The 27143-nt window shown below is 42.5% G+C and overlaps 1 protein-coding gene across 2 annotated transcripts in view; it reads left to right on the top strand.

Annotated features, from left to right (window-relative positions):
* SBF2 (SET binding factor 2) overlaps positions 1 to 26030 on the top strand; it is a 313031-nt gene extending 287001 nt beyond the window's left edge. For both annotated transcript variants that reach the window (XM_087821725.1, XM_087821727.1), the window contains 8 exons: positions 12714 to 12840; positions 14959 to 15086; positions 16239 to 16472; positions 17490 to 17594; positions 19436 to 19629; positions 20259 to 20346; positions 22916 to 23047; positions 24318 to 26030. In XM_087821725.1, the coding sequence (XP_087677851.1) occupies positions 12714 to 12840; positions 14959 to 15086; positions 16239 to 16472; positions 17490 to 17594; positions 19436 to 19629; positions 20259 to 20346; positions 22916 to 23047; positions 24318 to 24416 (1107 nt within the window). In that variant the 3' untranslated portion in view covers positions 24417 to 26030. The remainder of the gene's footprint in view (positions 1 to 12713; positions 12841 to 14958; positions 15087 to 16238; positions 16473 to 17489; positions 17595 to 19435; positions 19630 to 20258; positions 20347 to 22915; positions 23048 to 24317) is intronic.
* The last annotated feature ends 1113 nt before the right edge of the window (positions 26031 to 27143 follow it).

Raw genomic sequence — 27143 nt, 5'->3', positions numbered from 1 at the left:
CAGAATCAGATGGCACTGGGTTTGCAAATTGAAGACATTGACGCCTTTAGGTGACTAAATTAACCAAAGAAAAACAGGGTTGGCATTTCCAGCTTTGCTTCATCTGCACCACAACAATGAATGGGCTCTGGCATGTCAAACATAGTTGTCAGAACAGTGAGCCTCTTTGAAATACATTGGCCTCAACCATTTATTAGATGGAAAGGTGGGAATGTTTTCAGGAACCAGAATTGGAACTTCCGAAGAGACCAGGTTGGTGTATGCATCCCGACAGGGGATTGAACCCAAAATCTGGGTATGTGCCCTGACCGAGAATCAAACCCGCCACCTTTTGGTGTGTGGGATGATGCTCCAGCAACTGAGCCACACTTGCTAGGGCAAGACAATTATATTTTAAATGGGGGAACATAAAGGGAAGTAAGGTTTCTACACTTCACTGAAACTGGTAAAATGTCAGTAAAGTGTGATGAGATGTAGAATATAATAGCTGGAACAACCACTAAGAAAGCTATATAAGGCTGGGTACTGGAAATATCAAGGGGAACGCTATGTAAAATATATGTCTGTCTAACCACTAAACTATACTACTGACACACTATAGATAAATCAGAATGGAATTTCTGTGGATCAGGTGATCTACAGAAGTCAGAAAAAAAAAAAAAAAACTTTAGAATCATGATGTATTATACTTATAACCAGATTAAAAATAATAAAAATAGCCCAGCCGGCTTGGCTCAGTGGTTGGATGTTGACCTATGAACCAGGTGGTCACCATTTAATTCCCAGTCAGGGCGCATGCCCAGATTTCAGCTAGATCCCGTGGGGGTGTACAGGAGGCAGCCGATCAATCACTCTCTCTCATCGTTGATGTTTTCCTCTCTCTCTCCCCCTCTCCCTTGCTCTCTCTGAAATCAATAAAAACATGTTTCAAAAAATAAAAATACTTTATAAAATCTAAATATATATATATATATATATATATACACACACACATATATGTGTGTGTGTGTGTGTGTATATATATATATATATATCACACTAAAGACAAAAAAGTGAAATGGCAGATTTAAGCCCTAACATAACAATAATTACATTAAATGGAAATGGTCTAGATATATCACTACCTAACTATATGCTACTTATAAGAAATTCACCTCAAATATAAAAGTATTATTTATGCAATACTTTTATTTATAATAACCAAAAACTGGAGGCAGGAGGGGGACAGAATGCCCTATAGTAGGTGAATGGCTGAACAAGCTGGTATGTCTATACCATGGAATACAGCTCAGCAATGAAAAGGGATTCACTGTTGATACATGCAGCAACTTGAATGGATCTCAAGAGCTTTGTGTTAGGTAAAAAAAAAAGGCATCTCACATGGCCACACACTATATGATTCCATTTTTATATACCATTCTCAAAATGACAAGAATATAGAGCTAGAGAATAAATTCTTGGTTTCCAAGGGTTAGAGATAATGGAGGAAAGGGAATGGGTGTGACTAGAAAGGGTTAGCATGCCCCTTAATTGGTGAGCAGGTGAACAGATTCAGGTGTGTTCATACAGAGGAGTACTATTCAGCAAGCAAAGGGGATCAAGTAGTAATATACACAAAAACATGGATGAATCTTAAAGTCATTTTGGTTGTGAAAAAGGACTACACACTGTATGATTTCATTTATAGGAAATTCTACGAAAGGCAAAACCAGAGTTACGAAAGACATATCAGTGGTTGCCTGGGACCAGTGACCAGGGGAAGGGATGGACCACGGAGGGGCATGAACAGACTTTTTAGGATGAGGGAACTGCTAAATATCCTGATTGTGGTGGTTACATGACTGTACACAGTGACCAAAACTAAGCAACCTGTATACTTAAAATAGGAACATTTTGTCATAGGTAAATTATACTTCGATGAACTTGAAAAGTGTTTTTCACTAGGAAGTCCAACATGTCAGTAAATTGGAGTTCCAGGAAAAGGAAACAGCAGCTATTTCTTTTCTCCAGAGAAAGTTTTGTCAGCCTGGTGCTCAGAGAGTCCTTACAAGCCTGACTATCTGCTTTCTGGAAGGAGAGCAGAAAATGAGTCCAGGGAAATCCCAATCAAGTATGCAGATTTTTATCTTTTTCATGCTTTTCATAGCATCATCATTTATCTAGTTGGACCTGGTGTTCCCAAGACCAGAGTTTATCAAGTTTGGTTTTTCCAGAGGACAATCTCTTGCTTGCAAGAAGGAGATCACATGAGGTCTCCCCACTGCCTCTATAGACTTATAACTAATCCTCACTTTTAGCTCTCATTTCACCCCTATATGTGTTACTCAGTTCTTGGGCTTCTGAGTTCTGAGCCTTTCTGGATTTATAGGCAAACTGTTGCCTTCTCAAATCATTTCATCCTACAGGAGCATCCCAATGTAGCCTCTCATTTTCTATCACTTAACTGCTATTCTTCCTTCTATTTTCCCTCTTTCAAAAATTTACTGAATTTTCTTGGCCTGCTACTATTTCCCCTCCCATTGTCCCTACCTCCTTTTGGGCTTCTTACCTTTTAAAAATTCCTTTCTTTGCACTGGCTGGTGTGGCTCATTTGGTTGGAGCATCATCCCATACACCAGAAGGTTTTGGGTTCAATACCTGGTCAGGGGGCACACAGAAGGCAACCAGATCAATGTATCTCTCTCACATCGATGTTTCTCTCTCTCTCTCCCCCCCCCCCTAGGTTCCTCCCTCTCTAAAGACAACTTTTTAAAATTTTCTTTTCAATTCCTTTCCTTTTAACTGAAGGAGAGTTGTAGGGGACTGAGTTTGTGTGGCTGAATTTGGCTTAAGTTCAGTACACTATTAAATGTGTTAAATGTCCAATTTCAGTTTGCAGAATTCTGCACCTTAACAGTCTCAGCAAAAGAATCCACTCACAGTAAGAGATGGAGGTTTTCATACGAGACATAACTCCCTTGCAGATGGGAACATCATTGCATCCCAAGGATAATAATTGCTTTGAATGTAATGCTTATGTTTTATTGTTGGGGGTGGGCTAGGGTGAGGTGGGTGGGAGTGGGAGTGTGTTCTGAAGAGTACCTCTTAAGGGTATGAACAGAGCATTTTGACATAAACTAAAATGAAGTACTAAATTACATTCCTGTTATTTTTAGAACGCATTACTGTAGATGCTAAAGCTGCATTATGTTATGTTACATAAAATAACTTGGGGTATATGTTTAATTTCTGGTAACTTTATTTTAAATAAGAGCTTAAAATTCAAATATTCTATGTAAACCAGTTAGTTCTAAAATTGAAAACAGTTTGAGTTTTAATGAAAACTCAAGTAGTTCTAAGTGAATGCTTCACAGCTGTAGAGAATAATATTGTTCAGGGTCTACAGACCCCTTTTGTATGATTTCAGATCTGGCTGTGCCACATTAAAAATTTTCCCAAACCCTCCTTTGACCTAGAACCTCATACATAATAATCTGAGTGGAGACAAGTCCTGGCAAGGCAAGCATATGACCTTAATTGCAGTATCTCAAGGATGCGTGGCTATGATAGGTATTGGCTTTGGTAAGGCAAATTATTTTGTGCTGAAAAGGGATTGTTTATTCATTGAAACACAGGAGGCTCTAGAAGACTGGTTAACAAATAGTGCTCCTGACTCTTGCTGATTTAATTATAAGGCAGTGTTGCATCATCTCCTTCATACTGGTCATAGGCATTTTCTAACACTCGTGTTTTACATGACTCTGGCTTTTGCCAGACAGTTCAAATTAGTGCTGTCCTCAGTCTCTCAGAGGCACAAAGTGGAGCCAGGCCCAACGACATTTAAAAATAAGTGCAAAGTTACGCTGCAGCAAGCGAAACTTGTCTAGGTGGAATGTGTTCACCATCTAACATGCCGAATACCAAAAGGCAGTCCATGGAAATCTGCCCAGACTTGTGCATTAGTGCTAGTAAGAGTTACAAAGAAAACAGATGAAGCATTGATCTTAAATTAGAACTGCCTCATCATGTAAAAAGCCATTGTTTACGCCAGTATATCCAGGTGTCAGATGAATTATAAATGCTAGATCACTGTTTCATAATAGCAACATCTGGCAGGGCTTTTTGTTACTTCTAAAACAAATTGGCTTAGCTCGAATGATATCATTACAGGCTGCTTCCTTTTCTTAAAATAGTTGAACCAAATTCAAAAGGAAAATACATCCTAAGTACAAAAATGAAATTTTTCCTAAAATTTGTCTTAAAAATACAATACCAAGAGGGGAAATATGTGTGATATGAATGAAAACATGAAGTATAAGAAAGCAGCTCCTTTATTTCAGCATTGGAATCAATCTTTGAGGACATCTTAGAACTTTTTCATTATTTCCTACTTTGAGGAAAACAAGTAACAGTTACAGCTTTGCCTTTGAGGTTCATTCAAATTGTAAATTGACTCACTGTGATCTGACTTTGTAGTATGATTCTCCTCACAGTTCCTGTCTGCCACCACTATGATAGGCCCCATTTCAAAGACAAAAGCTATTGTTTTTGAGCTAAGATGCCCTCACACAGGTTGATTACTCTAAAATGTATCCATTAATATTGGCAAAATACCTGTAGCTAATGGATTCATGGGTTCACGGTATACACAAGAGTTTGGTGTCTGCCTGCTTCCCACTCAACTGAAAACTGGCAAAAATGGACATAATCCAAGCTATTTTATAACAAAGCAATTTTGCATTAAAGCTTATACTGTATGAGCCATAAAGTAAATCTGAGTTTGTATATCAGTCTGATTTACTAATTTTTGATCTTTAACAAATTTTTAACCTCTGTGTACTATATATACACATACACACACACACTATATGAATGATTAAAAATCTTATGTCAGCCCGGCCGAGCGTAGCTCAGCGGTTGAGTGTCAACCTAGTGATCCAGGAGATCAGGGTTTGATTCCCGGTCAGGGCACATGCCCAGGTTGCAGGCAGCAGCCGATCAATGACTCTCATCATTGATGTTTCTATCCCTCTCTCTCTGAAATCAATAAAGATTTTTTTTTTTTAAATCTTATGTCAAATGATTGGCACAGTACAACGTACACAATTAATGTTTGTTAAAACTTAATCTGTAAAATAACAAAAACTACTATTAGCTACTTATTTTTCTAGTGTGCGTCTAGAATGTTGACACCATTCTATATAGGATCTCTTGTAGCTTAAAATTTGTAATTCCTGAAAGCAGATCCAATTTTAACTTATTATATTTTATACCCAAAATCTTGATCTTTCCTGGGATTTGAGTCATAGTTTATTTTTAAATTTTACAAAGTACTTAATGGCCCATGGGCAAAAAATAAGACTCTATAAATTTATGTTTCTCCAAATTCCATTTCAGGTTCTCTTCTTATAAATAAGTGAAATTGGCAGATTTCACTCCATAATGGAAAACAAAACTAAAATGCTTCACATAGCTTAGTTTTTTAAATCTGTTTATTTTTTATCTTCATCAAGATACATACAAAAGTATTTTGAACAGAATTCAGATGATGCCTAAGTAGACCTTAAAACTCTGTTTATCAACATATTTTGGGAAATGCTTATATAGAATTAATTTATTGGCTGAGATACCTATCATTCCCAATTCTACATAATAAAGCTAAGTTTATTTGAAGCAGGCTTGCCTTTAGGACCCAAAAATCTTGTGACCAACTTGAAAAGATTCATAAAATTTGTGCCAGAGGAATCAACAGTTAGTTAAAATGGACAAGTTCCTTGAAAAACATGAGCTACCACACTCAAGAAAAAAAATACATAATTTGAATAGGCATATTAAGGAAATTTAAATTGTAGCTACAACATTTCCATGCTGAAAACTTCAGGCCCAAGAGGCTTCACTAGTAAATTCTACTAAGTATTTAAGGAAGAAATAATAGCAATTCTACAAAAAGACTCTTCCAGAAAATGGAAGAAAAGGGAATACTACCCAACTCAATCTGGGAGACCAGCATTACCCTGGCCTGATGAAGCAGTAAAAGAAAACTATATACCAGTATCCCTGATAATCATAGATTCAAATTTTGTAAACGAAAAGTTAGCAAATCAAATCCATATAAATCAGTATATTTAAAAAATAATATACCATGGTCAAGCAGGATTTATCCCAGGAATGGATGATTGGTTCCACATTTGAAATCAATCGGTGTAATTACCATATTAAGAAATTAAAAAATAAAAACCAACCCTGGCTGGTGTGGCTCAGCTGGTTGAGCATTGTCCCATGCACCAAAAGGCCGTAAGTTCGATTCCATCAGGGCACATGCTTAGGTTGGGGGCTCAGTCCCCCAGTAGGGGGTGTGTAGGAGGCAGCCAATGGATGTATCTTACATTGATCTTTCCCTCCCTCGCCTTCCTCTAAAAATCAATGAAAACATTTTTTTTTTTTTAAATAGTAATAAAATAAAAGCCATATGGTCATCTCAGTAAACTCAGAAAAAGCATTTGATAAAATATAACATTTATTCCCTATAAAAATTCTCAGGATACTGGGAATAGAAGGGAATTTGCTCAAACTATAGATAGTATCTATTTTAGAACCCTACATCTAACATCATACTTAAGAGTGAAAGATGAAATGCTCTACCCCTAAGATCAGGAATAAGACATGGATGTCTGCCTCGCCACTTCTGCTCAGTATTGTACTAATGGTCCTAGCCATGCAGTAAGGCAGGAAAATAATAATACAGATACATTAGAAAGGAAGAAGTACAACTAACTGATTCACAAACAACATGATTATTTATGAAATCTACAAAAAATTAACCATTGGAATATTAAAATTTAAAAATCAGTATCATTTACAGTAGTATCAAAAAACATGAAAGAAATCTAACAAAATATGTTAAAGACGACACTGAAAAACTACAGAACATTACTGAGAGAAATTAAACACTTAGATAAATCAGGAGATACCTCTTGTTCGTGGGTCAGAAGACTTAATGTTGTTGAAATGTCACTCTCCCCAGATTGACCTAAAGATTAGTAGAAATTGGCAAGCTAATTCTAAAGTCCATATGGAATTGCAAAGGATCTAGAATATCTGAAACAACTTTGAAAAAGCAAATTGGAGGTCTAGCACTATCTGACTTCAAAACTTACTATAAAGCTATAGTAATCAAGACTGTGTGATAATTGGTGTAAAGACAAATAGGTCAATGAAACAGAATAAAGTGCATAGTCTCACACATACATGATCCGTGGAAAATTGATTTTTGATGAACATGCAAAAGCAATCAGTAGAGAAAGGACAGTCTTTTCAACAAATGGTGCCAGACAATTGGATTTCCAGATACAAAAAATTAATCCATTTCTAGCACCAATATAAAAATTAATTCAAAAGAGATCACAGACCTAAATGTAAGACTTAATACTATAAAACTTTTAGAAGAAAACATAGGAAGAAATCTTTGTGACCTTGGGTTAGGCAAGGATACCTTAGATTCAACACCAAAAGCATGATTGATAAAAGAACATATTGATAAATTAGACTTTTTCAAAATTAAAACCTTCAAAAATCACTGTTAAGAAAATGGGGGGGGGGAGTCACAGAGTAGAAGAAAATATTTGTAAATGATGTATGTTCTCAAAACTTAATAAGAAAACAGCCAACCCATATTTCTTATGGGCAAAACATTTGTACTTCACCAAAGATATACAGATGGCAAATAAGCAAATGAAAAGATACTTGATATCATTCATCACAAAATGCAAAATTAAAATCACAGATACCACTACATACCTGTTTTAATGGCTAACACTTTTTAAACTGACTCCCTCAAATGTTGACAAGGGTGTGGAGGAACTGGAACTCTCTAACACTGCTGATGGGAATATACAATTGTACAACCATTTGGGAAAACAATTTGGTCATTTCTTAAAAAGTTAAACATACCTATTTCCATGTGATTCAGCATTTTATTCCTAGACATTTATGCAAGAGAAATAAAAGTTTATGCCCTACAAAGACTTGTAAATAACCATTTATAGCAGCTTTATGTATAATAACCAAAAATGTAGAAGCAACTCATTGTCCACAGGAGAATGAATAAACAAATGGTGGTATGTCCATACAATGAATACTACTTAGCTATAAAAAAGAATTAACTACTGATAGCTTGGATGCATCTCAAATAGTTATGCTTAGTGGAAAAGGGCAGACAAAAGGAGTACATACTTATGATTCCATTTACATAAGATAAATGCAAATTGATCTGCAGTGACAAAAAGCACATCAGTGATTGCTTGGAGAGGAGATTGCAGAGGGAGGCAGAAAGGTTCATTATCTCGATTGTGGTGACAGATTCACGGGTATATAGATATGTCAAAACTTACCAAATTTTATACTTTAAATATGTGCAGTTTGTCATTTGTCAGTTATAGCTCACCAGAAGGAGAAGGGAGCTTGTGGACTGTGCCTTTGGGAGACCACTGTGGTATGTACTGCAAGAGTCCAGGTGTCCCATTTACAAGGAGGGAAAGGAACCAATGAGTGGGACAAACTGAGTTCCTGGGATGCGTGACAAATGGAGAAAAGTGTCATCTTTCTCTCTTACTGGAAATTTCAGCATCATATTTTGTCTTTCTTATCATGGTAGAAAAAACATTTCAGAAAATTCCTTGTGTTTCTTAATGTCAGATTCCAAATGTGGTATCTAAGTATTAATCAGCCCAGAATTCAGGTCAATCTGATTTTTATTTTCATTGAGAAATTCTTACATGCTTGCTGCTTAAACTGTTGCCAAAGAGGGAAAAACAAACTGCTCAGCATCTTTTCTTCCTTTTTCAATAGACCTGATAATTGAGCCCAGTTTGGGGGCAGATTGTATTTCAGCTCCAACATTAGCAACTACAGGTGTCAGTGTAGCACACAGTTGCAGACACACACACACACACACACACACAGGTGTCAGTGTAGCACACAGTTGCAGAGACACACACACACACACACACACGTGTTTCCAAGTCCAGGGTTTGTGATGAGACCAGTCACTCAGCACAATGGGTTGGGAAAGCATTTTTCCACTTGTAAAGAAAGGAGTTTTGCTTCTCAGCCCCAGCACGTGATCTCCCTGAAATGCCTGTAAGTTCATCTTAAGGTCAAACTCACTATCATTTCCATTCTACTTTACCTCAGAAGTGATTCTTCAAAATTATATTCCTCAGCGTATTAAATATCAGAATAATCCAGGAAAGATACGTACATGTATGCGGCGAGTGGTTTCTGTGGCTAATGGTCATGAGAGAAATGTTTTGTTGTTTTGGGGCTTTGTTAAATAAAAGTTTTTAAGAGTTTTTAGGACCTGTTGTGGACTGGGCCAGTGAAACAGCTCTGAACTCTTCTTCCCCTGGGCACAGTGAGCCAGGGGGCTGGCCTGTGACTCCTGAGGTTCATTTCAAGGGCTGTTGGGGCAAAGTTGTTCTTGGAGCTCACCTTGCCTGAGCGCATTGCAGATGTCTCTTCCTGAGACTCTCATGGTAGGGAACCAGGTTTCTTCCTCCTGGGCCTGTCTCCTCTATCCTGCCACTCAGTCTGAGTCACACCCCCCCCCCCCCCCATCATGTACGCACAGGTCCCTTGGAGTGGTGCTCTTGATTCAGAACCAGGAGGTCTGACTAGAGGTCTTTGCATAGCATTAAAGGTCAGGTCAGGAGGGAAAGCACGGGAAACTGTCGGTCTGCACACTGGTTCAGAAAGCAGATGGGGCCCCCTGAGAGCCAGGCCTAGTAGAGCACCGCACCAGGGCCCGTGTGTGCTGGTGTGCATTTGTGTCAGTAGAGACAAGTGTCTGAAAGAGAATTGTTGTGCTAGAGGACGTGGTTGATGTTTGAGCCAAAGACTAGAGACCTAACAAAGCAAGGAAAGAAAGCTATTTTTTAAAATTGTATTTTCCATTTTAGAAATGGAAGAAAGTATTACTAATTGTAATAACCACTTACATGAACTTACTTTTATGCCCAGTTATAATGCTTCAAAATAATAACTTGATCATTAAATATGTATCAGATTAACTTACATTTTATTTAATTATAACTATAAACTCTTCAAGTATGCTTTAGCTTTATAATTAGTTGCTCAAATAACATAATCACAGGAAACCCATGTTATCTATTTCTTTCATTTTCACTGATGAGAGAATTCATACTTAATACATATGCTTACAGTTCTAAAAAACCTGGAATATGGCATACTACCTAGCTCGTCAGAGCCCTGTCACAGTTGTCCCTTGGAAAGCTCTCCTGTCCCGTGGAGCCTGATGCAACAGGAGGAGCAGTGGCTCAGGGCAGGAAGTCAGCTCCTTTGCTTAAGAGTCAGACTCTCTTAAGTCTTCCTAAAATCCACTATATTTTGTTACTTATGAGCTAAAATTTTAGTTCAATTAAAAAGCCAATAAGAAAGTGTTGGAGAAAGAAAAAACTTTTAATCATCACAGAAAACTAGGTTTCTGCCCAGGTGACCAATCAATGATATCCGGATTATGACTTTAAATTCCCATTGACCTATTGGGCAATCTGCATATTGTCCACATTCCTGCTCACTTTGGCTGACCAAGTGTGGTTCCACATTGCCAAGTTAAACATGGAGAGGAAAGCTGGCTCCTAGACAGCCTGCCAGCAGTGTTCATTTAAAACAGCTTTTAAGCAAGGACAATCATTGAAACTTATCTCAAGCAAACAAAATTCTCTAACTAGTTGCGAGAGGTGGTTTGAACAATATAGAGGTGAGATTGCTGGGCAGTTTGGAGAGTGTCACGAGGTCATCAGCCTACCTTCTGTCAACATAAGATAGCTCCACAGAGTCTGCAGATTGCTTGCCTGGAGTATGCTATAGCCCAGGGACTAGTCCAAGCTCTGCCTTGCTCCCTCCCTCCCGTATCATCCCCTTGTCTTTATTACTGTGTCCAGTGATCTCACTGCCTAACATACTGATGAAAATTTAAGTTTAAAAGGCATGAGCCCCTCCGCCTTCCCTTGTCACGTGAACATATTTCTTTTTTATCTACTTTTCTATCCCTTCTCATTTCCAAGACTGTTCCCTATATCTGGGCCCCAGCCCTGTTCACTCTTGTTTTCCCAGGGCCTTACTCTCAGTTATCAGTCTCGCTACGATTTGTTCTCTCTGTATTGGCTGCTTCTGTGTTGCCTTCACACAGGCACAGTTTCTTTTCTCCAGAAAACCTCCCTTGCTATCTCCCTAAATGACCTTCTCTCCTTGTTCCTTTCGCTGCCAAACTTGTGTAAGTACAAGTTTTATTGTTTATTACATACTGTTACACCGCAAGTGCCTGGAAAGGAAGAACTGTAACTTACATGAATTTCTTTCTGTCAGGTGCCTAGCACAGGAGAAGGTAGTGAATGGGGCACAGACCTTGGAGCCAAACAAGCCGGGGTTCACGTTTGGGCTCCCTAGTCTCTGCTGAGTGACGCTGGGCAAACTGCTGAATCTTGCTCATCCTTGGCTTCCTTATTTGTAAAGTGGTGATAAAAATGCCTGTCTTCAGAGGATCTGAATAGACATTTTTTAAAGAAGATATATGAATGGCCACGAGGTACATGAAAAAGTGCTCAGCATCACTAATCATAAGGGAAATACAAATCAAAGCCCCAGTGAAATCACCCCATATCTGTTAGGACAGCTGTCATCAAAATGGCAAGAGGTCACAATTGTCAGTGAGGATGTAAGGAAAAGGGAACCCTGCTTGCTGTTGGTGGGAATGTAAGTTGGTGCGGCCACTGTGGAAACAGTGTGGAGGTTTCTCAGAAAATTAAAAATGGAACTACTGTATGATCCAGCAGCCCCACTTCTGGGTACATATTTGAGGGAATGAAATCACTCTCAACGAGATATCTGTGCCCCCATGTTCACTGCAGCATTTTTCACACTAACCAGGATATGGAGACAGCCTACTTGTCTATCTATGGATGATGGGTAAAGACAATGTTCCATATATAAACAGTGAAATACTGGTCAGCCATGAGGAAATAAGGAAATATTTCTGTTTGCAACAACTTGAGGGCGTTACACTAAATTAAATGTCGTAGAAAGATGAATACTGTATGATTTCACTTGGTTGTGGAATCTGAAAAAGCCAAACTCATAGAAACAGGGCAGAATGGTAGTTGCCAGGGTCTGGGGAGTGAGGGGCATGAGGAGATGTTGGTCATGGGGTAAAAACGTCCAGCTATAAGAAATTCTGGGGATCCAGTGTACAGCATGGTGACTATAGTTAAAAGGTACTGTATTATATACTTGAAAGTTGCTAAGAGAGTAGAGTTAAATGTTCTCCCCCCAAAAAATAATAATCATTGTGTGAGTGAGGGAAGGGCTACCTATAACCCTACTGTGGTAATCATTCCATGGATATACATATCAAATCATCACGTGTACACCTGAAACTCACACAGTGTTTTGTCAGTTATATCTCAATAAAATCAGAAAAAATGATGTCTGTCCTGCAGTGTTGTTATGGAGATAAATGAGATTGTGTTATAACAGCCCTAGCATGGAGTCTGGCACATTCAAGGTGCCGGAAAGGCTGGCTCCCCTCCCCCCGCACTCATGGCAGGATTCAGCGAAGCGACCATGCAGCTCCTGCGCGTCTCGGCTCAGCGTTCAGGGGCATGGCCTCCACTTGTCTGGCTTGATACGTACTCTTTTCTTTGCCTTGTGTGTTTCAGGTCCACCACCAGTATCCAACCGAGTTTGAATTCAATCTCTATTACTTAAAGTTCTTGGCTTTCCACTATGTATCTAATCGCTTTAAAACATTTCTCCTGGATTCTGACTATGAAAGATTAGAGCACGGTACGTGTTTGCACGCTCTTGTTTTATCTTTTTTGTTACTTTTGTGTGTTTTTATTTAAAACTCTGATAACGTAACTGCCCTCACGTGTGGGAAGGCCATTTTAGGGTTTTGCCCTGAACTACAGAAGCACAGGGGATGTGAAACACATGCCCACATTCTGAGGTGATGTGCTGCGTTAGCTCTTAGGCACTGCAAGTGGTCATCCCCATAGCTCCTTTGAACAGTTAGATCTCTTACTATCTTAATATCTCAAAGTGGTATCACTGTCTGGGGGAAACATTTTACTCAGTTTTTCCACCCCTGGCACACTCTCTGGGTGGGAAATGTGCCCTTGGAGGCAGCGTGAGTAGCAGTGAAGGCCCTGGGCTCTGGAGCAAACAGACGTGAGTTAAATTCCAACACCAACTGAATATTTTGGACAAGTACAGTACCTCTCTGAGTTCAGTTTCTTCATCAAAATGGCCCTTTGAGTCACGATGATCATAGTAGGAAATATTTGTAAATTTCTTAGCACAACTTGCTAGCACATAGTAAGCACTGAATAAATTTTTGGCATACCATCATAATTTTTAACAGCAGTAGTAGTCGTATAGAGTAGATGCTGAAACTCAGCCCCTGTGAAAACATTCTCCAAGGAGATTTTACATTCCTACCTTGGTTGTTGTAGGGAGAGAGGAGGGAGCATACACATGACTAAGAAGATGAGCAAATTTTTAAAAATCAACAATTTTCAGAATATTACAGGTACCTGCATAGTCATAACAAGGACTCTTTTAGTAGCTGAAAGTATTTACTGACATTCTCAATTTAAAATATGAAATCAGGAAATACTGTTTTCCAATGCATGCTATTAAAATTGCCTAGTAACCCTGGCCGGTGTGGCTCAGTTGGTGGGAGCGTCGTCCCATACACCAAAAGGTCAAGGGTTCGATTCCCAAGTTGTGGGTCCAGTCCCTGATCAGGGTATGTACAGGAAGCAACCCATCTATGTTTCTCTCTCACATCAGTGTTTCTCTTTCTCTCCCTCTCCCTTCCTGTCTCTCTAAAATTAATAAAAAGATATCCTCGGGTGAGGATTTAAAAGAATTGTCTAGTAAGATATTTCATACTTTTAGTAAGGGAGACAGCACTGGTAAGACCGTGTTCCATCCTGTTTATATTTCCAGACCTTTGTTGACTCAAAGAATTGTCATTCCACACATCATAATCAGAAACCTTAATTTGTTAAGCACCCGTGTGTTGGGAAGGCATTAAGTAGAGCTGGTTATACTGAACATTGGAATCACTTGGAGAACTTTTAAAACAACTAATACCTGGAACCGATGCTCAGAGGTTCTGATTGATGGTCTGAAGTGAGACCTGGGCATTGGGATTTTTTAAAGCATTGATTTTTGACTGAGTCATTTCATTCAAAGCAAGACAGCATTATTAAGAGAGGCACCCATCCTGGCCGTTCAAAGAAATACCTCCTGCCTCACCCCAACACATCTTCCTCTCAATTAAAAACAAAGTGGGCTCATGTAATAGACTGTTGAAAGGTACAAAAATAATGTCAGAAAATCCCTGAGAGACTCCCCTAAATTAGGCTTTTGTTCTTAAGTCACCCAGCAGTCCAGACTACACCCTTCTGTGTTCCAAAGTCTCCATGACCATGATTTGTGGTGTCTATAAACTTCTAAACAAGAAAACACTTGAAATGGCTTCATAATAAACAGCCCACGGCTTTAAACAGAAACATAAAATTATGCTCTTAACTGAGTTTCATCAAATCAACTCTAAGTCCTTCCATTTTCTCTTGAAGAATGTATAGAATGTCTCCATGCTGGACTCTGGGGATCTCAACATAGATGCAGAATGTAGATTGGAAGAGAGTCGTGATGCCCTGTAAATGCTGGAGAAATGTTATCAGCTGTTTTCGTTCCATTTGGATTTGTTTCCATGTAACTGTGAAGTTCATTCCTATCTTTAGCTTTGCAGTTATTTTCTAAGGTTTCTGCACGTACATTGCTGTTCCTAGAGCCATAGGAAATATTTCACTTTTCATCTGCCACATGCATCATGCTTTTAGGCAAACTGTTGATTTATTTGAGTTTTGTTGAATTCCTTTGGATTTACAGGAACTTTATTTGATGATAAAGGAGACAAGCATGCCAAAAAAGGAATTTGTATTTGGGAGTGTGTTGACAGAATGCACAAGAGGAGTCCTATTTTCTTTAATTATTTATATTCACCAGTGGAAATTGAGGTAAGAAAGCATTTATGTTTCATTTTCTGAATGTTTTGTGTTAAAGTTTTCCTTACTTTGAGTGTGCACAAGCTGTTTAGGCTTTTTATAAACATTTGATTAGGTTTCATACCAGAAGCTATTCAGAAGTTTGATAGAACATAGCTTTGGGTTGTGATGGAATTGAGACTGTTCACCAAAGTCTTGACCACAAAAATTAGGATCTGGCCCCCAGACCTGGAAGGGATAACTTCAAGAACATCAAAGCAAGTCAGCTTTCCCCAGGAAGAAAGAACAGACAAAACTTGAAACCTCTGTCATCTAAACTGACAGATGTAAATACTTTAGAAAAGTTTCCTGAGTCCATTTGTGCCAAAGCCATGGGAGAACCCCTGTTGGAAGCAGGAGTGTTTAGAGCCCATTCCGGGAAGGATGACTTCCCAAGCACAGCCATACTCTGCCACACACATCTCTAAGAAATGAGGCTGAGGTGGGACAGGCTGGTTTGATAAGCAGTAGCACCTTACTGAGGAGCAGAAGGCCCTTGCCCTGACCCCATGCATCAGGACCCCACTCCGGCCTTTCTCCTGCTGCCCCTTCCTCATGGGGTGAGGGGCACAAGAAACCAAGAGAATGCCCCTCCTTCACCTAAACCACCCTCTGGTACCTCAGAATTCCTCACCCAAATTCTCCAAGACTTAGCCCACTTCTCTGAGTCTGTCTCCCAAACCAGTGCATATTCCCCTAGGCCCAAAGGGCAACTATGATGTAGCTTTTTGGCAGGGAGTGGACAGAGTTTAGCTGCTGGCCAGGGGTATACACACACATTCATAAAAGACCCTCAGAATATAGGACAGAGCCCAGGAGGAGGAGCAGGGGGTCAGCCAAGGACAGGGCTGGGACCCCTCCTCAGTGCCACACACTTTCTGGTGTAGAAGTCCAAGGAGTCTAAGATTGGAGCCTGGCCTTGCAGGTCATTAAGGAGTTCTGTTTGTCAAGATAGGATAGAACATATTTAATCATTAATTTTGATGCATACATTTAAATATTTAGGCATGTGGTAATTGAACCTCCATTCATATTCTTGCCCTGGACCCTGCAAATTTTAGGGGCTGGCCTGCAAATAAACTCGGAGTCAAGATGAGACTATATTTCAGAATTTTCTTTAAACAGGCCCTGAAGCCCAATGTGAATGTCTCCAGCCTCAAGAAGTGGGATTACTACATAGAGGAGACCCTGTCCACAGGGCCTTCCTATGACTGGATGATGCTGACCCCCAAGCAGTTCCCCTCTGAGGACTGTGAACTGGCCGGAGGTGCTGGCCCCCAGAGCCAGAGGAGGACAGTGTGGCCGTGCTATGATGATGTCAGCTGTACACAGCCCGATGCACTCACCAGCCTCTTCAGTGTAAGTTGGCAGCGTGTAGGCACACACCTGGGGCCCCGTGGAGGTGCAGGAGGCCTTGGGAACCAGGATGGTTAAGCCTGACTAGTTCACAGACTTCTGGGTGTGGCTCTCCCCACTCTGGTCGAGGTAGCACTCCAGGGGGTTGAGGAAACCAAACTTGCTCCCCAGCATCAGTGGGGGACCAGGCTCAGCTGCTGGAAAAGAGTCTCAGTGCAAATGAGTTTTCCAGCATTTCGAGGAAGCAGTCAAGCAAATGGAGCACTTTGCAGCTGCCCAGCTGTTTAACTGCCCAGGCAGCCTGAGTCAGGCTGGGTTATGGCTTCTGTCGGTGCTTTGCTTCCTCTGGTCAGACATGTGGGTAGCTGATGGCCTGACGGGAGTACTGCCAGCCGTCTTCTACAAGGAACATACTGGCAGCAGCCACCCTGGTGAGAGCCTCAGCCCCAAGGAAAGATAGGGGCCAGGCAGTTCCTAAAGAGTCTCTGTCGGTGTTCTAACTAGGGGGGCCTCAGTGAGAGCTGTCAGAGGCACTACTCTGACTGCCAGCCCCCTCTCCGAAGGAAACTCTGCTCCTTAGGAATTTCTTAGTTCGTTCTTTCCCCATCTGGTTTGAATCATGAGTTGAGGGGTTCCTCTGTCAAGGACAGACTCCTCATCTACCTCAGCTATTAGGGTTTGGACACTGGCCCAGTGCTTGACCTTTTGCTGTGGCCATCAGATTTCCAGTAGACTGGCCAAGGGTGTTTTGGATGCATATTCTCTCTATTGAAGCCATTCTGTATAAACCATCCTGGTTAGAGCTTCATAAATCTTCCTTGCCTCAGTGCCTCACACTGGCAGGAGCACCACCACTGCTTCTGGCTCAGGAAGCCTCCAAGGCCCTGTATTTACCACTGTCGTCAGCTGCCCTGTGGCTACACTGTTCATCTGCACCCAATACAGAGATGTGGCTTTGGGGCACATCCTGATTTCTATGAAATACTAATCTGTCAGGAAACCCTTTTAATTACTTCGCAGGAAATTGAAAGATTGGAGCATAAATTGAACCAAACCCCTGAGAAGTGGCAGCAGCTGTGGGAAAGGGTGACCATGGACCTTAAAGAAGATCGTGGAGCAGACCGAGTGAGTTGGCAAAGCCCTGAGGAGCTGCTTCTGAGCTTTCTAAGGGTGCTAGGTCAGGTGGGGCCCACTGCACAGGTAACCAGGTGGGCTTATGGCCAAAAAGCCAGGGTTGGAAGGCAGGGGTCCTGCCCCGGGTTCCAGGGCAGAAAGTTCCAGATGACCGAACACTTCCTGAGTGCCTCCCTTCACCACAGTGACATAATGCTGATGCTTCAGGGCCCCGTGTCCAAGGAAATTACTGGGTTCTCTTCTATCTCAGAGCCTCTGCGGTTTCATCTGATCTCCTACCACATGAGGGAGAAGGGGACACCAGAGCCATGTTTCCTCAGAGAAATAATCAGGAAAAATAAAATGTTTAAAATATATATATGCTATTTTCTGTTGTTCACGTCCCCCTTCCTGTTTCTGACTTAAGAAACATTTATCATAAAAATAGTTTGAAACCAAATACTGTTTTCTGCTTCTCACACCCTATTTTCTCTTTCTGACTTAAGAAACTTTTATCAGCCCTAGCCAGTTTGGCTCAGTGGTTAGAGCATTGGCCTTTGAACTAAAGGGTCTTGGGTTCGATTCTGGTCAAGGGCACATACCTCAGTTGCAGGGTCAATCCTTGCCCCACCTGGGGCACATGTGGGAGGCAACCAATCGATGTGTCTCTCTCACATCGATGTTTTTCTCTCTCTCTCTCTCCCTTCCACTTTCTCTGAAAAGCAATGGAAAAAATATCCTCAGGTGAGGATTTAAAAGAAAAAAAAGAAACTTTTATCAGACATGTAATAAGTACAGGGGCCTGCGCTGAGCACCATACACCTAGCATCCTCCTTACCCACAGGGAAGGTGTGGGATCCCATCTTATACATGAGGGGCAGGCACAGGGATCACACAGCTGGTACTCAGTGCAGCCACCAGTCACACCCACATCAGAGTGGCTCTCAGTGCAACACAGGGAAGTTAGGACAGTGTTCTGAAGAGCACTTTGGGGGGAGGGAGAGGTCAGCAGGGTCAGTCACAGAGGGGTCCAGAGAGTGGAGGGCAGGAGAAAGCCGCAGAGTGATCTAGAAGGGCTCCAAACAGCAGTTCAGGAGCCATTATCAGACGGGCCATAGGTGGGTGACGCCTTCTTTTTATCTCAGAAAAAAAAGTTCTTTGTCTTTTTTTTCTGTTTATGGAAGTGAGATATATTTATTCTTTTAAATAAGACAATATACAGAAAATCATAAAATAGAAGATAAAAATCACCCACAATTTATAACTCAGAGATAAACCACCCTGCTGTCAAACTTGTTTTATTCTAAACACATATAAAGGGGATTTGCTATACGTACTATTTTAAAGCCTGCTTTCTTTCTTTTTTTTCTTCTTTTTTTTAAATATATCTTTATTGATTTCAGAGAGAGGAAAGGAGATGGAGAGAGAGATATAGAAACATCAATGATGAGAGTCATTGGTTGGCTGCAGCCCGCAACCTGGACATGTGCCCTGACCGGGAATCGAACCCCAATCGCCTGGATCCTAGGTCGATGCTCAACCGCTGAGCCCCGCCCGGCTGTCTTTCTTTCTTAATGTGTGGCGTACATGTCCTTCCATTTGTCTCTGTGTATAAACCAGCAGCAGCACTTGAATGGCTGTCTACAATTCCACTGTACAGAAATGTCATTTTTAACCAGTCCCCTAATGATAGACATTAGCTTGTTTCCAGTTTTGTACTATTACAAACAACTCCATATATTTTACTTATTGGTTCCATTTTTTCCTTGAGATAAATTTTTAGAAAGGAAATTACCAGATGAATTGCTTAAAGTCTTTTAAAGCTTTCCTAGCTCCTGTTCTTTGTTTTTCAGCCCCAGAGACACCCTTCGGGCTCCCCAGGAATTGTGTCCACCAACCTCCCTTCCTATCAGAAGAGGTCCCTGCTGCACCTCCCAGACAGCAGTGCGGGGGAGGAGCGGAATGCCAGCCCCTCCCCATCCAACGGCGTGGACCGCAGGGCGGCCACACTCTACAGCCAGTACACGCCCAAGAATGAGGAGCACAGGTGATGTGGGGCCCTGCGGGGCACTGAAGGGCTGTCCCCGCCTGCCTCTGCCGTACGACAGCCCTGTCTACGCCAGGCCAGTGCAGTGCAGCCCTCTGTAGGCTTAAATGGATCTGCTTTGAGTCTTTGTTTCTGTTTTAAATGCTTAGTGGCTCTTTGAAGAGGAAGAATCAAAATCCCAACTAGAATAAGGCCAAGAGGTTGTAGTTATTTGTGGTTGATCCCGGTGGTGGTGACCTCCTGTCTACAGACCTGAGGGATTCTGTGTTAGTCAGCACTCCTTCGGTGGCAAACAGAAACCCCGTTCGTGCTCACTCACACAGAAGGGATTGACTTACGTAAACTGGGGAGGCTGAGGACCTGCCCGTTTCTCACGGTCTTCAGGCTCTGTCCCTGGGCCAGCTCTGTGTCCTCCAGGGATGCGTCAGTCCCAGGATGACACCAAAGGTGGCCACGGAGAGTGCCACATTTGGTCATTCCAGCAGAGCGAATTCAAACTGGGTTTTTTTTCTTTTCTTTGGGTCATTTGAAGGAAATAGAGATTTAACAAACAAAATCAGCAGACATCCCTTTATAGAATTTTTTAAATGAAACATCAAAATTAACTGCCCTGTTGTCATTTCTTCTAGGTCCTTTGAAGGAACACTTTACAAAAGAGGGGCTTTGCTAAAAGGTTGGAAGCCCCGCTGGTTCGTTCTGGATGTAACAAAACACCAGGTAATGCTCTCCCAGTCTACAGAAATCACTCTCTTGGTGAGCTCAGTGCCCAGCTACTGTGTGACTGTCCACAGCTAGATCACCCCTTATGTACCGACTGCTCTCCTGAGACCTCATATGCTGCCTGGGGCTCCTCCAAGGACCCGGCCTATCCTGAGCGAGGGCAGCAGCTTCCGAGGCGAGCTCCACAGTGCTCTGCCTAGTGTGTGCAGGCGGAGACAGTGACAATTGAGCCCAGAGCAGTAAGAGCAATAGACTCTGCTTTCAATGCTCAAGTATCTCCTTCTCGTAAACCCATGCCAGAGGAACCTGAGGTTTTCCACATGCTACCTGTTACGTGCACATATAGAGCCTGCACCTATGAGTGCTCCCAGAATGCACACTACCTTCTACCGTGTGGCATAAAGCATCCAGGCACAGCTGAGGGCATCATTTATTCGACTGCACAAGTTACTGAAGAAGGCATTATTACTCCTCAGAGATGGCAGCAACAGGGGAGGGGGCCCAAAACAGGCAGAAGGGCACAGGCCCACCCAAACCTGGAATCCACTGTGAGCAAGCGCTAGACCGACCTCACTGACATGTTGGGAAGTCTTGGCCTGTTGTTAGGTTCTTAGCTGTTGCTGTGGAAGCCCACCCATCCTTAGTGTAGTAAACGTGGCTCCAGTGATCTTGGGAGAGGGACCCCTACCCAAACCCCAGTCCCTCTGCACCCTTGCTGGTGAGAGTGGCATGGCCTCCTCTATCTTGCCTGCAGGCTTCACGCTATCTTGAACTGATGAGTCAGCCTTGAGGCAGAGGGCTGTGCATTTTGACTCTCAGTGCATTCGTCTCTAAAATGGAGCCTGTTGAGAACAATAAGAACTGTTACCCCCCTGCAGTGCTCTGTGTGGACCTGCATCTGGAAAACTCCTTCCAGGTGAAGATGCTATGTGGAGATCACCTTTCCCTCTGCTCAAAGGGTTCCATAAAGGTTACACAGTTTTGTGGAAAAATGTAGAGAATTTATTCAAATATGCAATGCAAGCCCTTTCTAGGGGGCTGTGCTCTAAAATAACAGAGTCTCTGAAATCAGAGTCTACGCTGTAGAAAAGTTCCATTAAACCACTAAATATAATACAGGAGAATGTCATAACTTTTCTGTAATTTACAATTACATCAAATTATATTTGTGTTCTTTCCAGTCCTGTGGATGGCTTTAGCATGAAAGGTATGCAGATTTTCCATTTAGCTCTACTTGTCCATGCCAAGGGGGAGACAGAAGAAAAGTCTGAGGCCAGAGCCTCAGTGGTGGGGTCACCAGGCACTCCTGCTGTGTAAGGTAGAGAGGGAAGCCAGACTGTGGGCCAAGGCTTTTCACCAGCCATCTCTTTCATTTAAAAAAAAATTATTTATTTTTTTATTCCAAATGTAATATATGGTTTTTATACCAAATTCAAACACCTCATAAAGATGGGATAGTCTTCTGTGCCCCCAACTCCCAGAGATAACTACTAACCATTTGGTATATGTTGATCTAAAAATAATTTTATACATATATGTGTAGAGGTATATGTACATATGTATAGTTCGAGTTGCTAGGAAGGTTAAATGAGTTGTGTACAAAACAGTCAGTCTTGGAACCAGTAACCAGTCAATCAGATGTTATGCTACTTAATCTGTTTTTCACACTTACTTTATATCTACATGCTAATTGGCAACTTCCTTTTTTATGTAATATATTTGAACATATTTTTCTACCAGCTTATACAGATCTTTATCATTTTTGAAAAGCTGTGTAGTATTCCATAGCATTGCTGCTCGGCTATGTAATCAACCAACACCCATTGAGAGACAGATACATCTTTTCAGTTTTGAGCTGATAAAAACAGTGAAGGAAACTATAATGTGTGTTTGCACGCTTGCAGGAGTTTCCTATAGAACAAGTTCTAGAGGTGAGAAGGGTGTGTCAATGAGCATAAACATTTTAAGTTTTAGTTGATATTGCCAAATTGTTCTCCAAAAATCTGACAAATTATATTCCCACTTAAGAGTATGTAGTGCTTTGCACTCAACCTGGATATTATTGGCCATGGCTAGTATTTCTTAATATAAGTGACAGTGAGATCTCATGATTTCACTCCCTATTCTTTGGGTCAGTGAAGTTGCTCATCTTTGCAGGTGTTTATAGGTCATTGTGTTTCTTCTGTGACTTCCTTGTTGAGATCCTGTGACCATTTTTTTTACTAGATCCTTTATCTTTTTATCAGTTTCTAAGAATTCTGTATATTCTAAACATTAACCCCTTTTTATATGTTATATTGTCTTTACAGCTGTTAGTTGACATTTAATTTTATTTTTTAATATGTAATTCACTTATTCACATTTCAAAAAATACGTTTTTTTTCTTCTTTCTCTTGGCCACCTAGTATTTTTTCCCTCAAGGCAACCAGTGTTTTTCATTTCTTGTCTATCCTTCCCGGCCTAGTTCAGATAGATACAAAGGGACTTGTTCAGACACAGTTTGAAAAGCCAGGCCCTTCTCCCTGTCTGTGTCCCTTACATGCCGTCTGCATGCTTTTGGTTCCAGCTGCGATACTATGACTCGGGCGAGGACACCAGCTGTAAAGGCCACATTGATCTGGCTGAAGTGGAGATGGTTGTCCCTGCAGGCCCCAGCATGGGAGCCCCGAAGCACACAAGCGACAAGGCTTTCTTTGATGTGAGTTGATCTTACTTGTCTTTTTCTGTCTCTGTCTACACATGATCCTTATCATCCACCTCCCTCCAAGAATTGTGGCGCCTCAGAGCAGTTGGTGGTGACTGTACATGTGTCGCAGACCCCTGGCTATGAGAATTGCTACAGAACTTGAACTTAGCACTGTGATCCCAGCCCGACTTCTCCCAGCTACCTGTAAGTCTCAGGAGCTGTATGTTGCTTTGCACAAAGGGTTCCTTCAAAAGGTGTCCAGTGATGCCCAGTCGGGCGTGGCTCAGCGGTTGAGCATAGACCTAGGATCCAGGAGATCGCGGTTCGATTCCCAGTCAGGGCACATGCCCGGGTTGCGGGCTCATTCCCCAGTCAGGGGCGTGCAGTGATCAGTGACTCTCTCATCATTAATGTTTCCCTCTCTCTCCCTCTCCCTTTCTCTCCCTGAAATCAATAAAGATATATTAAAAAAAAAAAGTGTCCAGTCACATGTGAAAGCAAATGAACTTATGAACTTCTTGTTATAGTTATTTCACTCACCATCTGCTGTCAAAAACAGGTGCTACTTCCTTGGTTTCTGGTGTCTTCATGCTTGACCATCCACAAAAATTGTCCTAGTCACACATGGTGGCTGTCTGTCTACCAAACATTCAGCAGCTATTAGGAGGCCTTTTGTGATCCACATAATAAGGAACTTATCTAGTCCCCAGAGCCAAGCAAGGCTTCATAAAGGGCAGGGGTCATACTCCAGGGCCCAGCTCAGGCCATGAGGTTGCATCCCTAACTCTAGATTTCCAGTGTAGCCCCAACTGGAGACTGGAGAGTAGAGGAGATGGAAATGGGAAACAAAAGCCAATTTCATCACAGTGTGGATGAATCTGGGGCTTTGCCGAGGAGTGCGGGGCGCTTCCTGGGCACCTGCTCTGCCTTGTGTCAGTGCGTGGGACAGGCCAAAGGCTCCAGCCATTCTGACGCTCCTCTGTCAAGGAAGTTCTCAGGAGGACGCCAAGTAAGGTTGTCCTAGAGTGTCTCCTTTTTCTGCCAGTACCCTCTGGCAGTTGTTAATCACCATAGGGATGATAATCGTCCCCTGTAACTTTGGGGACTAGAAAAGTAAAGTGAGTACAAAGGCACTGGCGTATTCAGTAGTGGAGGGAAGAGAAGATTCAGAGGTTCTGGGCATTTTGGAAATGAAAGGTCACAGGGACGGACTCGCTCACTTGCCCGACACCTTAGAACAGGCCTGCCCTTCATCTCTCATTCTCTTCATTTGGTTTTGCAGCTCAAGACCAGCAAACGCGTGTATAACTTCTGTGCCCAGGATGGACAGAGTGCCCAACAGTGGATGGACCGGATCCAGAGCTGTATCTCTGACGCCTGATGCCCGTGGTCCACTCAAGCAGAAGAGGGAGGAAAGACTTGTGCTCTGAATAGGGAGAGTGCATGAGTCTTTGAGGAGCTGGCAGCTTCCTGTTCAACTCTAGTGAGTCAGCCCAGAGCCTGCCATTCTGTCTTACCCACCCCCTCCTTCAGCATTGCTGCGTCTGCTTGGCCTGAGTGGATGTGTCACATCCACTCCAGGTCTGGTCAAGGGCCCCAGGCACTCCCTGTATCTTGCACTAGATTGTTCTAACAAGGTCTCAGTGGGTAGGGTCAGAAGAATGCCTCCTGAGCCAGCTAGCACGTACCCCCAGGCAAATGGCTGCCACCTACCTGGGTCCTTCTTCATGAAAGCTAGATCCTCCTTGTTCTCCAAGGTCAAAACTCCCTTGGAGAGCTTTCTGACTAGCAAACATCAAAACCCTCCAAGATTGTTATGTTCTGCACAAAATAGGTTTCCCATCAGCGGCTCCTGCTCGTAGCTCCCAGCCTTAGAGATGCTCAGCCATCTGATGCTGCGAAAGATCCTTCTCTGATCTCTGCCCGGCGTCAGGCTTCACAACAACATTGGTGCTCAGTGGGGGCAGAGTGGGGACGCAGGACTATCCTGATGGACAGACTGTCCAGGGAATGATGTAACAATGACCAAGCCAGTACAGGGAAGTACTGCTTCCAGAACACTGGGTTCTCCAGGACAAAGATGCCCTGAGGACCCAGGACCTCGTGTTCCCACGGGTTCTGCTCCCTGGCAGCTTCTCACACAAGATAACCTGCAGGCGGCTGAACGCACTAACCTGCAAAACAAACTTGCGCTGACCTCCTGATGAAGCGGAGATGGTGGAAGAGAGCCAGCTGTTCATGACCTCACCACACAGGTGACGAGGGCTTTGGCCGCAGCACACGGCACGATTAGAAACCCAACGACACTTCAGTATGCGAACCGTAGGGACTGCTTTTAGATGTCCCTTACCTTTATAACCTATGTTTACTCAGCTTAGGATCTGAGGAAGCTGTTTGTTCTCAGGAACAGAGCAGCTCCGCCAGGGCCCCTGCGGCCAGGGAGGCAGGGAGCCTGAGCAGGACATTTGCTTTGAACTGTTAATATGTTAAATACCAAACTAATATTTCAAAAATATGTATATATGATTGCTATATCCTTGTTCTTCAGATAGTCTGCTTATAATTTAATATAAAATTTTAACTGGTTCGGTCATAAGATTTCCATAATGAAATGGTTCCCTTTTTACAAACTAAAAGACCTCTTTCTCTTTGTAGGTTTAAAAGAAATCAGATTTTCAAATTTAAAATGATCTACACACTAGGAAATAGAACTGTGACATATAAGAGATTGAGGGAATAATAAGAATGAAGGATTTTTCTATCATTTTCATTTTATAAATTGCCACCTGTGAAAATGGTTTTTGCACATTCTTTGTATTTTTCTTTGTATATGAAATAATTTTTGTACTATGTAAGATACAGAGCCCACTGTACCCTCAGCCATTGGAGACTGTACACAGTGCTGCTTTTGTAACTGGATTCTTTTAACTTTCATAAAGGCGCCCCATGCCTTATGTTCACTAACCACCTGGGATTAAATTTGTTTCTTAAGAAAGAGCTCCCTCATTTTTTGAGATGAAGTCATGCTACATAGCACCCGGGGACAGCACTCAGGACTCACACATGGGGCCAGAGGTTTCCCAGAAAGCACAGCAGGACCACTGCAGACCTTGTTTTGTTACTGTCATCACTGCCCTTCGCTCAGAAGGAACCACAGACACTGGACAGGCTGCCGTGAGCATCCAGGTTCTAGACACACGGCTGCAGAGTTCAGGTGAGGCCTGCGGCCAGCACTCCTGGCCTGTGCCCTGTTGAGCTGGGTGAGACTGGTTAAGTCCTTTACTGCTTTGGGGTCACACTTCTACCACCTGTGGCATGTGGCAATTTGTGAGGATTTTAGGCAAGAGAAATTGAGTTCTAGTTTCAAAGCAAAATTTTCTGCTTCAGGAACTTGTTGAACAGCACAAATGAGGGTTCCGTGATTTCTGCTCTGGACAGCCTTCCCCTAGTAAGCCCTTGGAGTTGGCCTTGGTGACCTTGGCCACATCTCAACCTGGAGCCAACAGAGTGCAGGTTCTCGTCTCAGAGCTGAACGTCTAAGTTTTTTGATATCTGGAGCCCTCTCAGAGCCAGGCGGAAGGGGTCCCCGACAGCCACAAGGGCTCCAGAGGAGGCAGTGACACCCCTGCTTGAGCCTTCAGATTTCCTCAGTCTAAAGGACTCCTGTGATCCACACACAGGCCCTCCAGCCTCTCTCTATACTGGCCCTGGGACCTGCCACCTGCTCCTGCAGTGTCCCTGACATTCCATCAGGAGCTGTGGTCACAGCATCTTAGCTGTGAGGGGAGCAGAGCACTGAGCTCCAAGGAAGAAAGATGAGGACCTGGCGCCCCTCAGGAGGTTTAGTAGGGCCCCTCACCTGTGCTCCTGTGACAAAGCCTGTCTCAGTTCAGGCTCTGGAGAGATGCAGACCCAAGTGGCACATTAGTACAAGTCCCGCCTCCCCACCCTTTGCCAAAGTTCTTCTTTCTCCTCTCCCAAACCCCTCCACCCTGTGTCTCCATTCCAGAGCTGGAGCTGAACTGTTAATGGCGGGTTTGCTTCTCAGTGGAAACTGACAGTTCTAGATATTTTGTCAATAGTTCTTTTCAGAGTTAAGTAACCTCAT

Source organism: Miniopterus natalensis, chromosome 11, assembly GCF_054644295.1.
Source record: "Miniopterus natalensis isolate mMinNat1 chromosome 11, mMinNat1.hap1, whole genome shotgun sequence".
NCBI classification, from domain to species: domain Eukaryota; kingdom Metazoa; phylum Chordata; class Mammalia; order Chiroptera; family Miniopteridae; genus Miniopterus; species Miniopterus natalensis.
This window is presented reverse-complemented; position numbering and strand designations above follow the sequence as displayed.